Source organism: Bombyx mandarina, chromosome 07 (assembly GCF_030267445.1).
Source record: "Bombyx mandarina strain Sakado chromosome 07, ASM3026744v2".
NCBI lineage: Eukaryota > Metazoa > Arthropoda > Insecta > Lepidoptera > Bombycidae > Bombyx > Bombyx mandarina.
In genome coordinates, this window is record NC_143214.1 from 6,284,954 (window position 1) to 6,304,223 (window position 19,270).

Below are 19,270 nucleotides of genomic sequence, written 5' to 3' on the forward strand. Positions count from 1 at the left end.
CTGGCTTACTTTGATGTTTCAGAGACTCGATACTGACAGAAATGCATTATGTAAAATGGCAAATAGTTTAAATAAATTAAGTTTGATTTGTTATTTTAGTTTAGATTTAGGTTTAAATGAGTAAAAATTTCATAAAATACAATGCTTTGCACCATTTTGCTGTAAGGTTACTTTTTAATTACTTTTCAAATTACTTTTCATCTAACACCTACGGTGCTATTTTTGCTAACCTGACTTAATATCGTCTTCTTAACGTATTAACATATGACGTCTTAACGCATTTCGTTATTCTTTAATCAAATTATTTCACTTTTAATTCAATACAAATATTTAAAGTTTTGTTCCAAATAATAGAGCGTATGGGCTATATTCCCTTTCCTTATCTAGTGATCGTTTAAGAAAACTGGTCGTCAAACTGATTAACGTCACAATAAAAAAATACAAAATGTCAGAATAAAGTACAATAATAGTGCCTACATAAGTTCTTAGCTAAGTGAAAGTAATCAAAATAGTAGATAGGTACCTACTACACATGCAACAGAAAATATTTAAATATGGAAGATCAAGGAGCTAAGAAAATTTTATTTAACAAATCAATGGTTAGTTTTAAAGTAACAGTATTGCATTACAATTTTATGAAATATTTCATAAGTATTTTTTTGTGTGTCTAAGTTTAAATCATTTAAACGCCTTTCTCCAGGTCTTAGATATAAATTTAACATATTCACAGCATTATTGTTATCACGACGATATAGATTACCAAAATTACACATGATTTGGTAGTATTCAAAGATAAAATTTTCTTTTATCATTGTTACATCCAAAGTATACCTCAAATTCCTCAATGTATCAAATATGTTATTCTCTTTGCAATTAGAAACATATTGAATAGATACAAGAGCTTAAAATAAATATAGTGGTCACTTTTTCATTATAAGAGTTGAACAGAATATAAAAAGTTTAACCAGCAAATATAAATAAATAATAATAAACGGGAACTACTCACATATTATCAGATAGCCCCAAATTAGGACTCCCTGTATTGTGGGAATCAGAGATTGATATGCATACTTATATAGTATTAAAATATTATCATATACATATAAAGATAGTGAAAATAGTAAAAAATCCAGATAAAGGACAAAAATCCTTTTCATTATATTAATACTTCCCTGATGTGGAAATTAAACAGCTGTCCCTTGGAACAACAAGTAAGGATCCTAACTGCTGCACCACAGATTCAGCTCGCTACTAATGTTCTTGTGTAACTAAAATAAATTTAAAACCAAATTATATGACAAGTCTTAATATAATTGAGTTTTTTTTTTTATTGCTTAGATGAGTGGACGTGCTCACAACCCACCTAATGTTAAGTGGTTACTGGAGCCCATAGACATCTACAACGTAAATGCGCCACCCAGCTTGAGATATAAGTTCTAAGGTCTCAGTATAGTTACAACGGCTGCCCCACCCTTCAAACCGAAACGCATTACTGCTTCACGGCAGAAATAGGCAGGGCGGTGGTATCTACCCGCACGGACTCACAAGTGGTCTTACCACCAGTGAATTTGTTGAATGTCTTCGTTTTATTTCACTTTATAACATAAAAATTAATAGTACAATATATTAATCCTGTATTATTTGTTTATTTATATGTAGCTATTTAGCCTGAAAGCTGAGCTACTGAGGAAACAAGAAGAGGTTCTTGTGAAGAAGCAAATGCCTCAGCATAAAGCTGAAAATTTCAAACCACCTCCAGTAAAAACTGACAAATCAGAAAAATCAGATAAAAAATCTTTTAAAGAAAACTTGAAAGCTGTCGACGTTGAGGAGTTACAAGCAAGTAGAAAATCAAAGTAATGTTTTGCAAGAGATCACTATTATTTCTGTTAGCCTAAATTCATACATATATGTAATTGCGATGTGATTTTGGTCTGTTAAACTTTTGTTTGTTGCTGAAATGGTCAGGATGCTGATCCATGTTCTAATATAAACAATATTAGATTTGTATCTAAGTCTGTGAAGACAACCTAGTCAAACAATGAAAATTGTGTAAACTAAAACATTTTTCTATTGTTGGATAGATGGCTGCACAAATTCACTGCTGGTTTATCTGATCTAGACGATGGGTCATCACAAAACAGCACTCGCTCAAATCGTCTTGTCGGATGCCCCTGATCCACTCCCAGTGCTTTTAGGCTCTTCAAGCACCGGTCACCGCACTTCCGTCGTGCTTGTCGATTACGACGATCGAACTGACCCACAGACATAGCTCACTGAATTTTCTAAGTGGGCGCAATTCCGATTTGAAGGTAAATTCTACGAAGCACTACCCTTGCTAGGGTTAGTGTTAGCAAATTCTCTTAGGTTAAGGCCCTGAGAAGACCTACCTATTTGCGCATGGCTGGAATAGTCCCTCAGACTACCAGTGACTAGGTAGGAAATCAAAATGGCTGGTGGCTCATCTGGTTATTAATTTCTAAACATTTCAGGTTGGCATTGGAGAAAAAAGCTGAGCTTTATGAACATTTAACAGACAATGCTGGCAATTCGCAGCTAGCAGGAAGATTCTTGGTAGATTTCAGTACAAAAAAACAGCAGCAACAAGAATTTACTAAGACTATCGTAGAAAATAAATCTGGAGATGAACAAGTTGAGGCAAATGACCATGATGACAAAGATGAGAATGAGTGGTAAGAAAAGTTGTAATAATATTTGAATAAGGCAAGGTAAATCTCCTGAAACATTACACAGGAGTGCTAAGTTAGGTACCACAATTTTTATATGAATTTTTATTAGTCACATTACATGGAATTTAAAATCAATGGACTGAAATTAGAATATCTATTTGCAGTATTCTTTGTTATTGCTTAGATGGGTGGAGCAACTCACGGTTCACCTAGTGTTAGGTGGTCACCGGAGCACATAGACATCAATTCCTTTGCTGTGGAAGGTATTCGTGAATAGTTACTTAAGATCTCGAGGGTTTTTCGATTGGTACAACATGGCTGAAGTTATTACATTAAAGTTAACATATCCTATAGCTATCCCGATCTGTCAACGGAGCAGTTCGGATTCAGAGAGGGCCGCTCGACCATCGACGCGGTGATGCGCGTGCGCGCCCTCTCTGATGAGGCTGTCGGCCGGGGCGGGGTTGCACTGGCGGTGTCCCTGGACATTGCCAATGCGTTCAACACCCTGCCCTGGTCGGTGATCGCAGGGGCGCTGGAGTATCACGGCGTCCCTGCGTATCTCCGTCGGCTGATCGGGTCCTACCTCGAGGACAGGTCGGTCATGTGCACCGGGCACGGTGGGGCGGTGCTCCGCTTCCCCGTCGAGCGCGGTGTCCCACAGGGGTCGGTCCTTGGCCCTCTCTTGTGGAACATCGGCTACGACTGGGTTCTGCGGGGTGCCCTTAGCGCTCCTCTCCCGGGTCTGAGCGTAGTTTGTTACGCGGACGACACCTTGGTCGTGGCCCGGGGTAGGGACTTGCGCGAGTCTGCCCGTCTTTCCTGCGCGGGGGTGACCTTCGTCGTCGGCAGGATCCGAAGGCTGGGTCTAGAGGTGGCGTTCGATAAATCCCAGGCCCTGTTGTTCCACAGGGCCCGGAGAGCGCCGCCTCAGGGGGCCCACCTCGTGATCGGAGGCGTTCGCGTCGAGATCGAGGCGACCGGGTTGCGGTACCTCGGCCTCGTACTGGACGGTCGTTGGAGCTTCCGTGCTCACTTCGAAAGATTGGGTCCCCGACTGATGGCAGCCGCCGGCTCGCTGAGTCGGCTGTTGCCGAACGTCGGGGGTCCCGACATGGTGGTGCGCCGCCTCTACACGGGGGTGGTGCGGTCAATGGCACTGTACGGGGCTCCCGTATGGTGCCACGCCCTGACCCGTGACAACGTCGCAGCGTTGCGACGTCCGCAGCGCGCGATTGCGGTCAGGGCGGTTCGTGGGTACCGCACCGTCTCGTTCGAGGCGGCGTGCGTGCTCGCCGGGACGCCTCCCTGGGACCTGGAAGCGGAGGCGCTTGCTGCGGATTACGCGTGGCGATGTGAGCTCCGCTCCAGGGGGGAGCCGCGTCCCGGCGCGGCGGAAGTTCGAGCGCGGAAGCTTCAATCTCGGCGTGCCGTGCTCGAGGCGTGGTCTCGCCGCCTGGCGGACCCCGCCTACGGGCGACGGACTGTCGAGGCGATCCGCCCGGTCCTCTCGGACTGGGTGAATCGCGACCGAGGACGTCTCACCTTCCGAGCGACGCAGGTGCTCACGGGACACGGCTGTTTCGGTCGCTACCTGCACCTCGTCGCCCGGAGGGAGCCGACGCCGAAGTGCCACCATTGCAGTGGCTGCAACGAGGACACGGCGGAGCACACGCTCGTGTGCTGCCCCGCTTTCGCGGAGCAGCGCCGCGTCCTCGTTGCAAAAATAGGACCGGACTTGTCGCTTCCGACCGTCGTGGCTGCGATGCTCGGCAGCGATGAGTCCTGGCAGGCGATGCTCGACTTCTGCGAGTCCACCATCTCGCAGAAGGAGGCGGCGGAACGCGAGAGGGAGAACTCTTCCTCCCTCTCGGCGCCGTGCCGCCGCCGTCGAGCCGGGGGTCCGAGGAGGGCGTTTGTCCAGCTCCGGCCAATATGAGGAGGCAGTCTCTTCCCGGTGATGGTCACGGGGCGACCTAAGGGGGTTGAGACTGCGCCGCACGCTACCGTCACTCTAGCGCGCTGGCACCAGGAGGACGGGACGACGCGTCGGCGGCTGCGGACTGCGATGCGGTCCGCATTTTCGTTGTCGCTGTCGTCGCCGAACATACTGTGGAAGAGCAACCCGGTCGGCGGTGTATCGCGTTCCGACCCGGCAGGCTGGTTCTGGCCCAGCGGGGTATCCCGGAACACCAGCGGCATTGCCCGGGCGGCCTGAAGGGCCGCCGTACCGCGGAGACTGACGTCGTTGGTCGTCGACTATCGCCTCGACGACCCGTCGGTCGGGCGTCCTCGGGGTGGCGCCGCGTGTCTGGTTGTAGTGTTGACCGCGGGAACCCCCCTACTCTGACCGGGTTTTGACCCCGGACGGAGATCGGACGCCGGGTGTAAGAGTGCAGGGGAGTCGTTTAGTGGGTGGGCCCTAAATTCCTTGGGCCCGCGGTCTGCTCTCAACACCTGCAGATCGTTGAGTCTCACATACCCCGCGCGCCCCCTAGGCGCAGGGACCTCGTAGGAGGTTCGGCCCTCGGCCCGGAAAAAAAAACCTATAGCTATGTAGTGTAGAGTAGATGCGTGCAGTAGATAGCTACTACTACTACTACAACTGCAAGGCTAACTGAAATCAATCCAGTACTCTCAATTATATTTGTTTTTTGGTTTCATTGCATATATAATTACACAACATTTAAATAAATAAAAGATTTTCTCAAAAGGAATAAGTGAAATAGGAAAAAGAAATATAATAAAAAAAATCGAATAGACTTTACAAAGAATCGTTTATGCTTTTTTAGGGTCGAGTTTACAGATTGTCTCGGTAGAACTAGAAAATGTCATAAATCGGACCTCGAAATGTTTACGACGCGGGATAAAGCACTCAGGAGAACTATGGGTATTGACACAAACACTGAAGACCATTCCACCGATGAGGTAATTAATACCTATTAGAAAAATGTTTTTTTTTGCTTGATTTCAGATTATTCTATGGAACAGATTAGTTTGAAATCATCATTTGAATGACAAGAAAAGAAATAAATTAAAAAAAATGTGATTTATGTAGTAACTAGCAACCCGCCCTCGCTTCGCTACGGAAACTGTAATTTATTATTGATTTCTCCACCATTTAATGGATGTTATTATACATATAAACCTTCCTTTTCAATCACTCTATCTATTAAAAAAACCGCATCAAAATCCGTTGTGTAGTTTTAAAGATTTAAGCATACATAGGGATATAGGGACAGAGAAAGCAACTTTGTTTTATACTATGTAGTGATTTAAGCGGTTTACGTGAATCGTAGACAAAATTGACAATTATTTTACGGTTAAATTTCGAATTTTATTATTTGGGACGTTTCCAATACTGTACTTACAAGTTTTTAATTGATTCCGATCCGGTGGTAGATTCTGTGAAGCACTGACCTTGCTAGAGCTAGTGTTAGCAAATTGTCTCAGGTTGAGTGCGTGAGCTTACCTATCCGTCCGCGAGAATCTGAAATAGCCCCTTAGGTTACCAGCGGATTACTTACTTACTTTATCTGTTGTCCATGTGTTTATTAGAAACTTATGGAATACTTACTTATCCCAAATCCTTATTGTATTACAAAATACATACTAAAGTAACAGTAACTCTAATTTGCTGTAGAAAAGTAGTTTTTTTTTTAAGGGCAAGTTTGTGTAACAATTAAGATGTCAGTGAGGGTAGGATACCATAATAAATTATTTCAAGTAATTTTTTAAACCATTTTATTTTATTTTGCACTTAAATATTACATCTTACCCCGTCATACCCTATATATGTACATATTTATTTATATACGAAGTTCCGTAGGCGTCCCACTTTGACACGAAAAAAAAAGGTCACTTTGTGAGTACTAGATAATTATACTGTTGTATTGATCTTCCAAAACAGTATTTGTAGATAATTGTAAACACAATGTTGATTATTGACAGGATACAAATCAGTCAACAGAGAAACCGTATTTGGTACAGAAGACTAATGATTACCTTCAATCGCTTCGAAGAAAATGGGAAGAGAAAGAAAAGGATCTTCTTCAGAAAGACAAAGATATCCATTATCAGGATTTGTTGTTTGATGGTAAGTATACTTTGTCCAGTACACTTCCAAATTTATCAATTTCAATCAATTAGTTTACAATTCTTATGATAGGCTTAATTAGTCTCTTTTGAGGTTTAATATTATATTATAGTGTATAATGGGGATTGATGCTGTAATGGCACATATTAGGTAAGCATGTTAGACTCGGTCCACATAAACTAAGAAGGAATCTGCTAGTAGTTGTAATTTTAAGTGTTAGGTGCACAGTAATTACGTGGTAGCCAGTGCAAGAACAACACAGACTCTCGTCCTGGCAGTAAAAGCTCTGTACCAGCTGCGATCCACCTGCGCTTAACACCAGGTGGACCGTGAGCTCGTCCACCCACCTAAGTAATAAATAAATAAATTGTCTGTGCGAAAAGCTAGAACGATTTGCGTTAGCGTGCCGCGCCACCTAGTTATTTTCGGCTATCCCGTACCATTTTCAAGGGAAATCGCCTCCTACGAACTTCTGCGCTCTGCTGACACCAAAGTTGGGATGTGGTTCGAATTGGTAGCGCAGGTCTCATAGGTACTCATACTAGGCATCAATCGCCTTCGCTTCCAGATGCAATCATAAGCACACCTAGGTCAATATGGGTGGCGGCATTGACGCTGTGATATCTAATGGCTTCGGTAACGGCTTACTATTAAACAAAAAAAAAACCTACTATTTTAAATGTCTGTAAAATTTCTGAATTTTATTTACAGAGGCAAGAATACACGGCGTCGGTTATTACTCGTTCAGTACTGATGAGACTGAGCGTCGTAAACAGATGGAAGAGTTGACGAAACGTCGCCAGGACACGTTGAAGAAACAAGAAGAGGCTGAGGAAATGAGGAAAAAGCGTGACGAGTTGATGGCTGCCAGGGTCGCCGCCGCCAGGGCCAGGCAGAGAGCGCGCGCTGGTCTGCCGCCCGAACCGCCACAAGGTCTGGATCTTTCGTGTTCTAGATTCTTCTTCATATTGTACATTGTAGATTCTTCATATTGTAGATTCTTCATTTATTACCTTCTACTAATAGTTAGTTAAACAGACATTGTAGACTAGCTGACCCGGCAGACTTCGTAGTGCCACAATCGATAAATAAAAGACATAAGCTTTGGTATAAAATAAATTTAAAACAAACAAAAGGAATTCGTCCGACGGAAAAGTACCCATCAAAGGAAAAACAAAATAGTTATTTTTATTTAATTCCGAGCATTTCCACAAATAATTCAAGACCAAAATTAGCCAAATCGGTCCATCCGTTCTCGAGTTTTAGCGAGACTAACGAACAACAATTCATTTTTATATATATAGATTTAAACCTTCTATGGACTTCCACAAATAATTCAAGACCAAAATTAGCCAAATCGGCCCATCCGTTCTCGAGTTTTAGCGAGACTAACGAACAGCAATTCATTTTTATATATATAGATTGTAGATTCTTCATATTGTAGACTCTTGATTTATTACCTTCTACTAATAGTTACTTAAACAGACATGATGTAGCCATAAAGGATAATTGACGCTGTAGCCCATTTAAACCACATAATAATTTAGCTTATTGACGGGACAGTGCCACACGCCTCAGGCATTCTTATATGGGGTCACACATAAAGTTCTAGAAATAAAATTGTGTGTTTTCCAATTTTAAAAGATTACTTAGGTATATTAAGACAATTTTGTTTTAATGCATTTTTTCAATATACAAATTATAAATTACAACAAATAAAAGAGTATTTTCTGTTTACACACGGTTTAAGTGTGAAGAAGTATTTTACCTCATTATCTCGCTTGCTAAATCTGTGAGTCACGCGTTTGTCTCTTTTTAGTGTGGCTTATTGAGCGAAATTTCAGTTTCATTGAGTTATCATAGTCAAATCACGACAATGTTAAAGAAGTTTTCACTTTAATAATAAAATATACTGAACAATTCTATAGCTAATATAAACACAGTAAACTTTATCATTTCAGAAAACCAAAAGGATTTCTCCGCTTGTCTTCTTGAATTGCTAACGCGGCAAAGGAATGAAGTAGAAGAAAAAGCTAAAGCCGAGGAAAATAAAATAAAAGAAGAACAAGAAAAAGAAAGGCAAAAGCTAAGGGAAGCTTACATTCGTGAGTGGGACTTGGGAAAGGAAGGTGTCGAAGATAAAGTCAAGAAGTTTCGCGAAATGACTCAAGAAGAATATGTTGAACAGCAAAGGGACAAGAGAATAAATGAATTCGCTCCGCCTCAGATATCTGAGAAGAAATCAAGTTTTGTTTTCGATAGTAAAGGACGAAAAGTTAATTCAGAAGAACCAGCTACGCAAAATAAAACTTGGTCTGACGTGAGACCTAAAATTAATACACCGCCTCCACCTCATATTGGGGAAATAAGTTTGGATGAACCGTCATCTCCAACATTTATAGAGGAAAGCAATTCAAAGAAACGAAAAGGCTTATATTTCTCAAGTAAAGAAACAAGATTTAATTACCGGAACTTCGTTCCGCAGCAAGATCTAACGCCTATAGTTAACGAATTAAATGAATCAAACAATGCCTTAGAGACCAAAAATACAGGAAATGTCCCAAGCCATTCTGAAATAGCTCCTCCTGCTACATATGAGTATTATGGACCCGTTAATAAAAAGCGAATTATCGAGAGACCATTTAAATCGGACATTAGAGAAGCATACGCCCAGGGAAGTAAATATTTAGAAGCATCTAATAGTAACCGAGAGTCGAATATACCTAAACAGTACGATTTTATGTTTGACTAAGGAAGGTTAATAAATAACTAGTAAATGTTAGTGTGTTTTATTTTGTGCTAATATGAAGCGAATCTACATTTGTCAATAACTAATAGCTATTCTAATATCACATTGAATAGTTTAATCGCGTATAATCGATCTTGAACACTAATAGTGATGTTATTATTTTAAAGCCAACAACGAGATCAAGTCTACAACATGATATATTTTAATTATGCATTTCACAATTAAATATTTGAAAATTACAAATGAAAATGCAGCAATAAGCCCGCAATCGGCGTAAGCATAATAGGTTTGATATGTGTTGCAGTATTATTCTTGCTCACTTGTTTATTTAAGGTAGTTGGTTCAGCTGCACTTATGTTTTCCATTTTAGTCTCTTGCTGGTTTTGCATAGTCGTTTCTATAGATGCTTCAGTGGTTTTCTCTACGGGATTAGCATTTTCTTGAAGCACTGGGACGGTTGGTAATTTATCATTCCCATTTGGTTCTTGTTTGTCAATCGAGCTGCTAGGTTGCGTTGTATCACTAGGTTCTGCAGTTGAAGCTGGTGCCGAGCTTTCAATTTGAACTACACTGTCCACCATCATTGTGCTGGATTTTTCAATTTTGATTGCTTCGCCTATATCACTTTCATCAATAATTGCATCGTTGTCTCTTTTTAAGCTTTCTGGTTTACCGATGGTCGAAGGTACGTCGAATTGATCGTTAATGTCAGTTGTGTTCTGAGTTGCATTTAGGTTGTTGATTTGAAACTTTCTACTGGTAATGAAGTTTTCCGATATAAGATGTCTCTTTGTGCGTGATGCAACATGCCTTCGCAATTCGGTGAAAGCTTCTATTTCTCTTTCGGTATTACGTCCGTTGCAAAGATCTCCTCTGCATGGACAAATTGTACGCCAAGTTCGTGTTGAATTGCAAAACACCGTATAGCATTCAGTCTTGTAAAGTTTCACGCACAGTCTCGATTCCGTGAAAGCTATAAAATAGAAAATCAAAATTTAATGTTATAGGTATCTAATTTACTAATTTCTTCGGCTTTCGCGAGCCGTAGGCTTAATTAAAACCATATTTATAGTTTATTCTCGAATTTTTTGGTCTGTAAAGTATTATTAAGTATAAAATGTAAAACTGTAAGGTATACAAAAAAAAAACGCGAAATTAATCCGTAAAAGTATTTTAAAATAAATATGTAATTTTATAGTAATTTATCCGGTATTCAGTTCAGGTATATGTATGTGGCTTTTCCCGAGTCACGTATGTCAAAAGGACCACAATAAAAAGAAGAAAATAATAATGCAATATTATCTGGAATGGGATGTATAAATGTCGAAAGGTTAAGGCGTAACCTTGATTTTATTTAGAGCTGTGGGGAATATTGGAAACTTGTAGCCGATATAGCCGATATTGAGTTACCTTGAGTGCATGTATTTTCCATATAAATATATAATATTTCGATTATGGTTGAAGGAACTTGAGGCCGCTAAAAATATGTAGGAACAAAAATATGTAGAAAGCGACAATACTGCTGGTGAAAATAACAAACGGTCTGGTCTCAGTAGTCTGCCGGCGGTGAACTTTGATAATCAGGACTAGTTAAAACTACTTTTTATTTTATTTTTATATTTTTTATTGCTTAGATGGGTGGACGAGCTCACAGGCCACCTGGTGTTAAGTGGTTACTGGAGCCCATAGACATCTACAACGTAGACGCGCCACCCACCTTGAGATACAAGTTCTAAAGTCTCGGTATAGGTAGTGACAACGGCTGCCCCACCCTTCAAACCGAAACACATTACTGCTTCACGGCAGAAATAGGCAGGGTGGTGGTACCTATCCGCGCGGACTCACAAGTGGTCCTACCACCAGTAAAGTATTAGATCCGACAGTCAAATTAAATGGCCTAATTAAATAATCTATAATATGCAGCCCATTTCAACTTACGTGGCACCATAGCGACCACAGCACAATGTTTATAACCCTCATCACAAGACGTTTCGTAGAGGTTGCTGACATTACACGGTGGAGCACGGTTGCTTCGGTGGACCTGCTCGGCTAGTGGACCACACCAATAACATTTCCGAGGCTCATTCCCTAAAACTAGACCTGCAAAATGATAAAAACGTCAGCTCTAATACTTTCAAGTTATGGCTGACGCACAAACCGTGCAGGCCAAGAAATGGGAGAAAAAAAAAATACTTTCAAGTCAATAGACCCTCCGTCCTCCGTCTGTTCTATAGTATTAATTGATATGTAATTGTAAAATAACAAAACTACCAAAATAAATTTATTTCCCATTACTAAAAAACGTTTTTGTAATTATTGTTTTTCTTATCACGAAGTGCGTTCTATATGTTGATAACTGCACCAATTAGCCGCCACACACAAGGAATTGAAACATATCTAATTTAACCGCCATTTTGAACAAGTTACTAAAGTAATTTGAGCTCTTTACTTATTCACCGAGTTCAGTGTAGTTCAACGAATAACAACTATATTGATTCTTTATTTTCACTGCAATACTGGTATCCATTAGTAAATTATAGGAGTGTACTTTGTACCTAGTGTAGGTAATGATATGCAACAACAAATATTCTTATTTTTTGGCAAGTGCCGTATGTTCTGAATTAGCTTTAAAAATTATTTGTAATAGTTAAAGATAGATATAAGGAAGTGTGGGTGCATTATAGTGACATTATCTAGTTAGCTGTCACATTGTAATGATAGTGACCTTTTTTATTTGGCATAAGCATACCCCCACAGCCATAGTTAAATAGTTTCTAAGTTACGTAGCTACCTACCTAGTCTGGTCATAAGTATTGTCACACAGTAAAAAAATTTCTTTTAGAATGCTGGCCACAAAAAAGTTTATTGAATTCGAATTTCGAATTGTTCATGAAAATAAAAATGTATACTTTTAGAATTTTACTCATTTTTAAATATGGAGTGGACGCTTAAAGAAGACCGTGTTGTAGTTATTGCGTTGCATCGTTGCGGTTACGCGCCAATTCAAATCTTAACATACTGAAAAATTTGAATATAACCAAAAGATTCGTTTATCGTACCATGAAACGATACAATGAAGACTAGTGTAGATGACAGGTCAAGAAGTGGTCGCCCTCGGTCTGTTAGGACTCCAGCAGTGATAAAAGCTGTGAAGGCGCGAATTCAAAGAAATCCCAAACGTAAGCAGAAACTGTTGGTCCTTCAGAAGGGGTTAAGCAGAACCACGGTGAAAAGGGTATTAAATGAAGACTTAGGGCTTCGGGTATATCGAAAAAAAACAGAACATCGTTTGAATGCTCGTCTAATGGACCTGAGGCTGAAGAGATGCCGCGCTTTGTTGAAGCGGTACGCGGGAAAAAAATATCGGGAAATTCTTTTTTCGGATGATAAAATTTTTATCGTAGAAGAGAGCTACAACAAACAAAATGATAAGTTGTACGCACACAGTAGTGAAGAAGCGAGCAACCGTATTCCGCGTGTCCAACGAGGTCATTTTCCATCCTCGCTCATGGTATGGTTGGGAGTTTCTTATTGGGGCTTAACAGAGGTACATTTTTGTGAGAAAGGTGTAAAAACGAATGCAGTTGTGTATCAAAATACAGTCCTGACGAACCTTGTGGAACCTGTTTCTCATACCATGTTCAATAACAGGCCCTGGGTATTCCAATCCTGGCTGGCGGCGCGTGAAATCGACTTCATCCGGCACGAAGACTGGCCCTCCTCCAGTCCAGATTTGAACCCGTTAGATTACAAGATATGGCAACACTTGGAGGAAAAGGCGTGCTCAAAGCCTCATCCCAATTTGGAGTCACTCAAGACATCCTTGATTAAGGCAGCCGCCGAAATTGACATGGACCTCGTTCGTGCTGCGATAGACGACTGGCCACGCAGATTGAAGGCCTGTATTCAAAATCACGGAGGTCATTTTGAATAAACTTTAGTGTCATAAGAATCTATGTTTTGTTAAGTTCATTTTGGTATATGAATGGTTACATAATGAATAGACTTGTTTCAATTATTTTACATTAAACATGTGACAGAATTTATGACCTGACTAGGTATATATCTATATCTATACTAATATTATAAAGAGGAAAGATTTGTTTGTTTGTTTGTTTCGAATAGGCTCCGAAACTACTGGACGGTTTTGAAAAATTCTTTTTCCATTAGAAGCCGACATTGTCCCTGATGAACATAAGCTACTTTTTTTTTAATTTTTTTTTATTTTTATTTTTTATTTCATGTGTGTTTTAATGTTTCCGAAGCGAAGCGAGGGCGGGTCGCTAGTAAATTAATAAAAGTGTTTGATAAATAATATTTTTTTATTGATGACGTTTGTAAATCGATGTTTTCTTTTATGATAGTATTTTGTGCTACTAATTGGTTTTCGAAGCCCATTGAATTCTCAACGTGGATGCCATCACCGACCTTGAGATATGAGATTTAATTTTCAATTAGTATAACGACTGTTTCGTGTCTATGTTAATGTCTGAGGGTGTGCTGTTGTGATGTCTATTGGTTCCGGTAATCGTTCAAAACGGTACACGATCCCTTGGCAAAGCCAAAAAAAAACCAATCAATAATAGAGTATTTCTTATGAATTGGGAGATATCATAGGAAAACTACTAACTAATTCATCGAGCAATGAGCGAGGTGGCTAGTGCATAATCATTTATTCACACTGCAGTCTACCCCGCCTGCTCAGTCTTGATTACTGCGCAAGGTTGCTTGAAATATTTGCCCAATCATATTTATTTTTCTGATATCTTGCTCAAAGAATTACCTGTTTTTTATTTTATGAAGAAGTGAGCAAATGACATATAGAACTAAAAACTTATGAGTGAAGAATAAATGCAGTTGATTCGAAATAACGTTTTTTAATCTATCAATAAGTGTTTACGCCGAAAGGTTTCCTTTTTGCTGTCCGAAATAAAATACTGTGGTATACAATCTATAATATTATAGGTAGCATTCCAATTTACAGATGGTGTATACACGATTGAAGTTTTTTATCCCTGGTAGAGCGTGAAGTGGACGTACATAATGCAATAAAAATTAAAGGACTAGGAGGACTTTTAAATTAATAATATCTTTTACCGAGCGGAGTTATTTCTGAGTAAATAGATAGATAGATAGTCCTCTTGATCTTCTTCTTGGGAACTTAGTTATCTATTATATAGCAAATTAATCTTTTGGATGTCTTTTAGCGGGATACAGCCGGATTTTCCTATACAGTAGCCGTGACCTCTATTTATTTGATTATCTAAAGTGACATACAGTGAAGTGAACAGAAAGACAGGAGAGATAATTAAATGTATAACAATAAAAACGATTTTTTAGAGTACGTAGCGTAGCGTCGTGGCATTTGTATTAATTTTAAAAGTACATACGTCTATGGCATATAGAAATTTACTAAAGTCAATGCGAGCTCATTTTTGTATCTATTCAATGTTGGAAAATCTCCAAACAAAAAAATAAGAAAATTTTATTTTTTTATGAACATATAGAGCTATCGCGTCGTCTAAATTTAACTTATGATATTAATTGTAGGTCTATTAAAGTTGTCCCTTTCTAATTTGATTGGGAGTTTTACATCTGCTTCGAAGGCTGATTCATATTTCATGAATACTTTAAAGTCCCAGTGGCATGGAAAGTGTATTACGTAACTTAAATTACTTTAAATAAGATGGTTTTACATTTTCGATGATAGACAATGTAATTTGTAAATTGTGTTTGTTTGAAATTATAGAAAATTCGAGAAAGTTAAAAATATATTTAAATTAAAAACATAAACATCATAACATGACAATGATAGAAGCAAGAAATCAAATACATATTAAAAAATACTGTTCGCACAACAACAACAAACATTTAACCACTATCAAGTTTTAATAATGGCAATATTTTTTTTGTTAATGCTATTTCAAGAAGGATTTAGTATTTCCAATTGTTTCACATCAGTGCACCAGCATCACAGCACCTAATAGTGAGTTTTATCTATCAAGATAAAGCTCACTATTAGGTCAAAACGATTGAAAAATACAAGAGAAAAAGGGACTAACTGTAATTTTTAATTGTCCGATTATCATGAAATGGTTATTTATTACGAAATAAATCGTATAACGACCTAATAATCTGTTTCATATAAAAAAGATAGCTTAAAAATAACGCTTTTGTAGGTAGCTGTACGAAAAAGTAGAAAATACTTTTCTATAAGTTGAAAAAAAATAAGACGGCTTTTAAAAAAAAAAACCTAAAATTATGTATGTGGAGTGTTAGATATCAATTATTGTGTATATTTTATTGACATATATAGGTAAAGGAAAATCCATTATAAATCTTAAAAGCGCTATAAGTACGCTTTTCTTAGTATGTTAAATTAATTTCATATATACAATACCTATAGTAATTTCTTAAATTCATTAGATGAAGAAAATAATGAAAGTGATACAGAAGGGTGGTTCCCTCAACATTGAGGAATACGACGCAAAGAGGAAGTCTTCATATATTTTCGACTATGTATTTAAAATATTTGTAAATTAATATACTATTTCAATTAACACTAAAGGTGGTCAAGAGCTACTAAACAAATCAGAAAATCGGGTGCCAAACAAGGAAAGTGACGTTGTCTTTACCCACTTATGGTCAACTCACCGTATGATTCTGTAGACATTATATTGTTTTATACATATATATTGCTCCAAGGAGATTTAGAAAGTGGTAGATATCTGATCGATTTCGTAATAGTTATTTCAATTTACACGACAAATCCCGAACAAGACGCCCTTCGGGCATTCATAATGACTTTGTCCGAGTTTTATCAAATATCTAGGACAAAATGTCAACAATTCACTAGAATAGATATTTGAATCCCTTTTGATCCACTTCGACGATTTAATTTGCTATCGCTAAGTTAGATGAAAAAGTAAATTAAATTAAATCATTCAAGAAAAACATATTTTAAATCAATCAAGATTTATTTTTCAAATGGTCGATATTTTTTCATAATAATATATGCCTTCGAACTTACGTCGGGTGTACATAAGCCCTGTCAAACTATCTACTGCTCTTCGAGATTTTTAAAGAAAGAAAAAATAAGTAAATATTGTTTATTTGTTTGCGTTAGATCATTAATACAAGAATTCGATACGTGTCAATTGTATACGGCTAATAATAAGAATATTTAATAGTTTTAACAACTTTTAGTTTAAGTAATTTGAATTTGTAACAACTCTTATACTTCTAGGTAAAGCTCGCATCGCTTTTTATTCTGATAACAATGCATTAAAGTCAAAGTTCTTGTCTCATTTAAAATTAGGAAATAGTTTATTAGAGACCAATACCAAAACATAAAAATTAAGAGTGTAATAGATGAAATCGGCTTTGAATGTCCCCATTTAATGTTGTTTAATATTGTAATCTTAAGTAGTTGGATTAAGGCTGCATTGTGTATACAGATTTTATAGGAAGTAAACATTTACATATTTCTACTTGACACGAATACACTACATAAAAATAAATCACAAAATTAACCACAAATGAAAAATAATATTATATTTGTTGAAATCAAGGAAGTTGGACATCACATTTATTAGAAGTGATTGGATTTTTCGCAACTTCAATTTTGTAACAGACTTACCATTCAACGAAATCAAAGTTGCAGTTAAGACGAGAAATCCTGGCATACGCCAGAATTTTACACCGAACATTTTTTTTCCATATAATTTCAAAAATTGGTCTACAAAATTATTCTATGTTTTAAAAGATTTTACACACGCTACGCTTTGGTGTCTACGCCCCAACTACATTTACGGCAACTCGTAGCTCCTTCCACCGTAGTCCCTACGTCATACAGTTTACACATTCATGACAATTACTCATATCAGACGTGACATGTCCCACTTAGGAATGTGACACACACATGTTTATTTTTGAAATATGTATGTTAGTAACGATAATGCTAAATTTTACCAGCAATGTAATTTTCAATGCAATGAAAGTGATTAAAATTATGTATTTGCAATAAAAATGAGTCCTGTAGACGAGGAGAGTCTTCAGCTGTCGGCAGTGGCTTAACTGTATCCTTTGATTTTGTGGTGTCCACTGGCGATAGTTACTATTACCAAGAGGTTTTTTTTATTGCTTAGATGGGTAGACGAGTTCACAGCCCACCTAGTGTTAAGTGGTTACTAGAACCCATAGACATCTACAACGTAAGTGCGCCACCCACCTTGAGATATAAGTTCTAAGGTCTCATGTATAGTTACAACGGCTGCCCCGCCCTTCAAACCGAAACGCATTACTGCTTTACGGCAGAAATAGGCAGGGTGGTGGTACCTACCAGTGCGGACTCACAAGAGGTGAGTCCGCACTGGAGGTTACCACCAGTAAATAATTGGTAGGTCTTATGATCGTCTGTCGCAATGGCAATAAATTTTTTTTAAATAAAAGACACTAAAAACTATAAACTCAAATTCGTTCGTTCAGATCATGTCATATTAAAAACATTTACATTTATAATATCAATAAAATGCACAAGTTGTTTCAGTTATATTTATTGAAGTTTTAGAAAGATCGGTTAACGTTAACTCTAAGTTTAGACGAGAGCGGAAAAGGGTTCGATAAATCCAAAAAGGTAAATTATGGCCAACAGAGGATAAAAGTTGGTACCTCGTTGATAATTCCTTCAGATATTTTTTTTTCGTAACTGAACTTTGATCGATCTATATTTAGAAAACGTATATCCGTATAGTACCTACTTGCGAACCGACTGATCTACGTCGTAGCTGAGAAGTACGTATTTCAATCGACTCGTATTTTGAATTTTGTGATGTGATTTTGGAAAGTGGTATTGTACAGAGCTATTACGTTTCGATGTTATACTTCACGTGGTTCTATTTTTTTATTTTATTGCTGAGGCTTGTGGACGAGCTCACAGCCCACCTGGTGTTAAGTGGTTACTGGAGCTTATAGACATCTACTACGTAAATGCGCCACACACCTTGAGATATAAGTTCAAAGGTCTCAGTATAGTCACAACGACTGCCCCACCCTTCAAACCGAAACGCATTACTGCTTCACGGCAGAAATAAGCGGGGCGGTGGTACCTACCCGTGCGGACTCACAAGAGGTCCTACCACCAGTAAAAGTAAGTAAGTATGGTATCATGAACCACAAATTGTGTCTAAATTATTTTCTATTATGTTGAGAGATTATCGGTAAGTATTCTATCTGGTTAAATTCGTCTAGAACAATGTGAAATATAAATCGTAAGATGAAGATTTTTAATTGCGTTCATTCAAGATCTTCTTGATGTTAAGCGGCTACTGAAATCTGTAGTTGGGCTAACTGGAATGACACCGACCGTCTTGTGACTCTAAGACTAGATATCTAAGGGGGCCTAATATGTAAGGGCCGTGTTTCTGGCCGAACCAAGCGTGTGTACAATACAGCCTAAGACCAATTTTCGATTTTTAAGTCACATTATAATTCTGAAAGAAAAATACTACCATCCTGCCTATTTCTGCGCCCGGGCCTTCATGTGTTCCGGTTTCAAAGTGGGGCAGCCGTTATGCATTACAATCGTGACTCATGTATCCAGATGGCTGACGGTATTTGCACTGTCATTGTCTATAGGAAATGAAAATCGATTCGTAAATGAGTCACAGAAATATTTTAACACCTTTGGATTTGAGAGGGCTTGTGGTATTGTAATTATACCGTTTCGAATAACTC

The 19,270-nt window shown here is 38.5% G+C and overlaps 2 protein-coding genes across 2 annotated transcripts; one reads left to right on the forward strand and one right to left on the reverse strand.

Annotated features, from left to right (window-relative positions):
• The first annotated feature begins 237 nt into the window (after nucleotides 1–237).
• LOC114243649 (coiled-coil domain-containing protein 174) lies at nucleotides 238–9,565 on the forward strand. The gene is made up of 7 exons (XM_089728538.1): nucleotides 238–599; nucleotides 1,660–1,856; nucleotides 2,493–2,693; nucleotides 5,483–5,618; nucleotides 6,642–6,786; nucleotides 7,498–7,719; nucleotides 8,748–9,565. The coding sequence occupies exons 1-7, from the start codon at nucleotides 555–557 to the stop codon at nucleotides 9,536–9,538; spliced, it is 1,737 nt and encodes a 578-aa protein (XP_089584664.1). The 5' UTR covers nucleotides 238–554; the 3' UTR covers nucleotides 9,539–9,565.
• LOC114243650 (uncharacterized) lies at nucleotides 9,560–17,363 on the reverse strand. Its single transcript, XM_028175214.2, has 3 exons — nucleotides 17,175–17,363; nucleotides 11,474–11,635; nucleotides 9,560–10,508 (listed from the first exon to the last, which is right to left on the reverse strand). Exons 1-3 carry the CDS (start codon nucleotides 17,242–17,244, stop codon nucleotides 9,772–9,774), a joined length of 969 nt encoding a protein of 322 aa, XP_028031015.2. The 5' UTR covers nucleotides 17,245–17,363; the 3' UTR covers nucleotides 9,560–9,771.
• Between the last annotated feature and the right edge of the window lie 1,907 nt (nucleotides 17,364–19,270).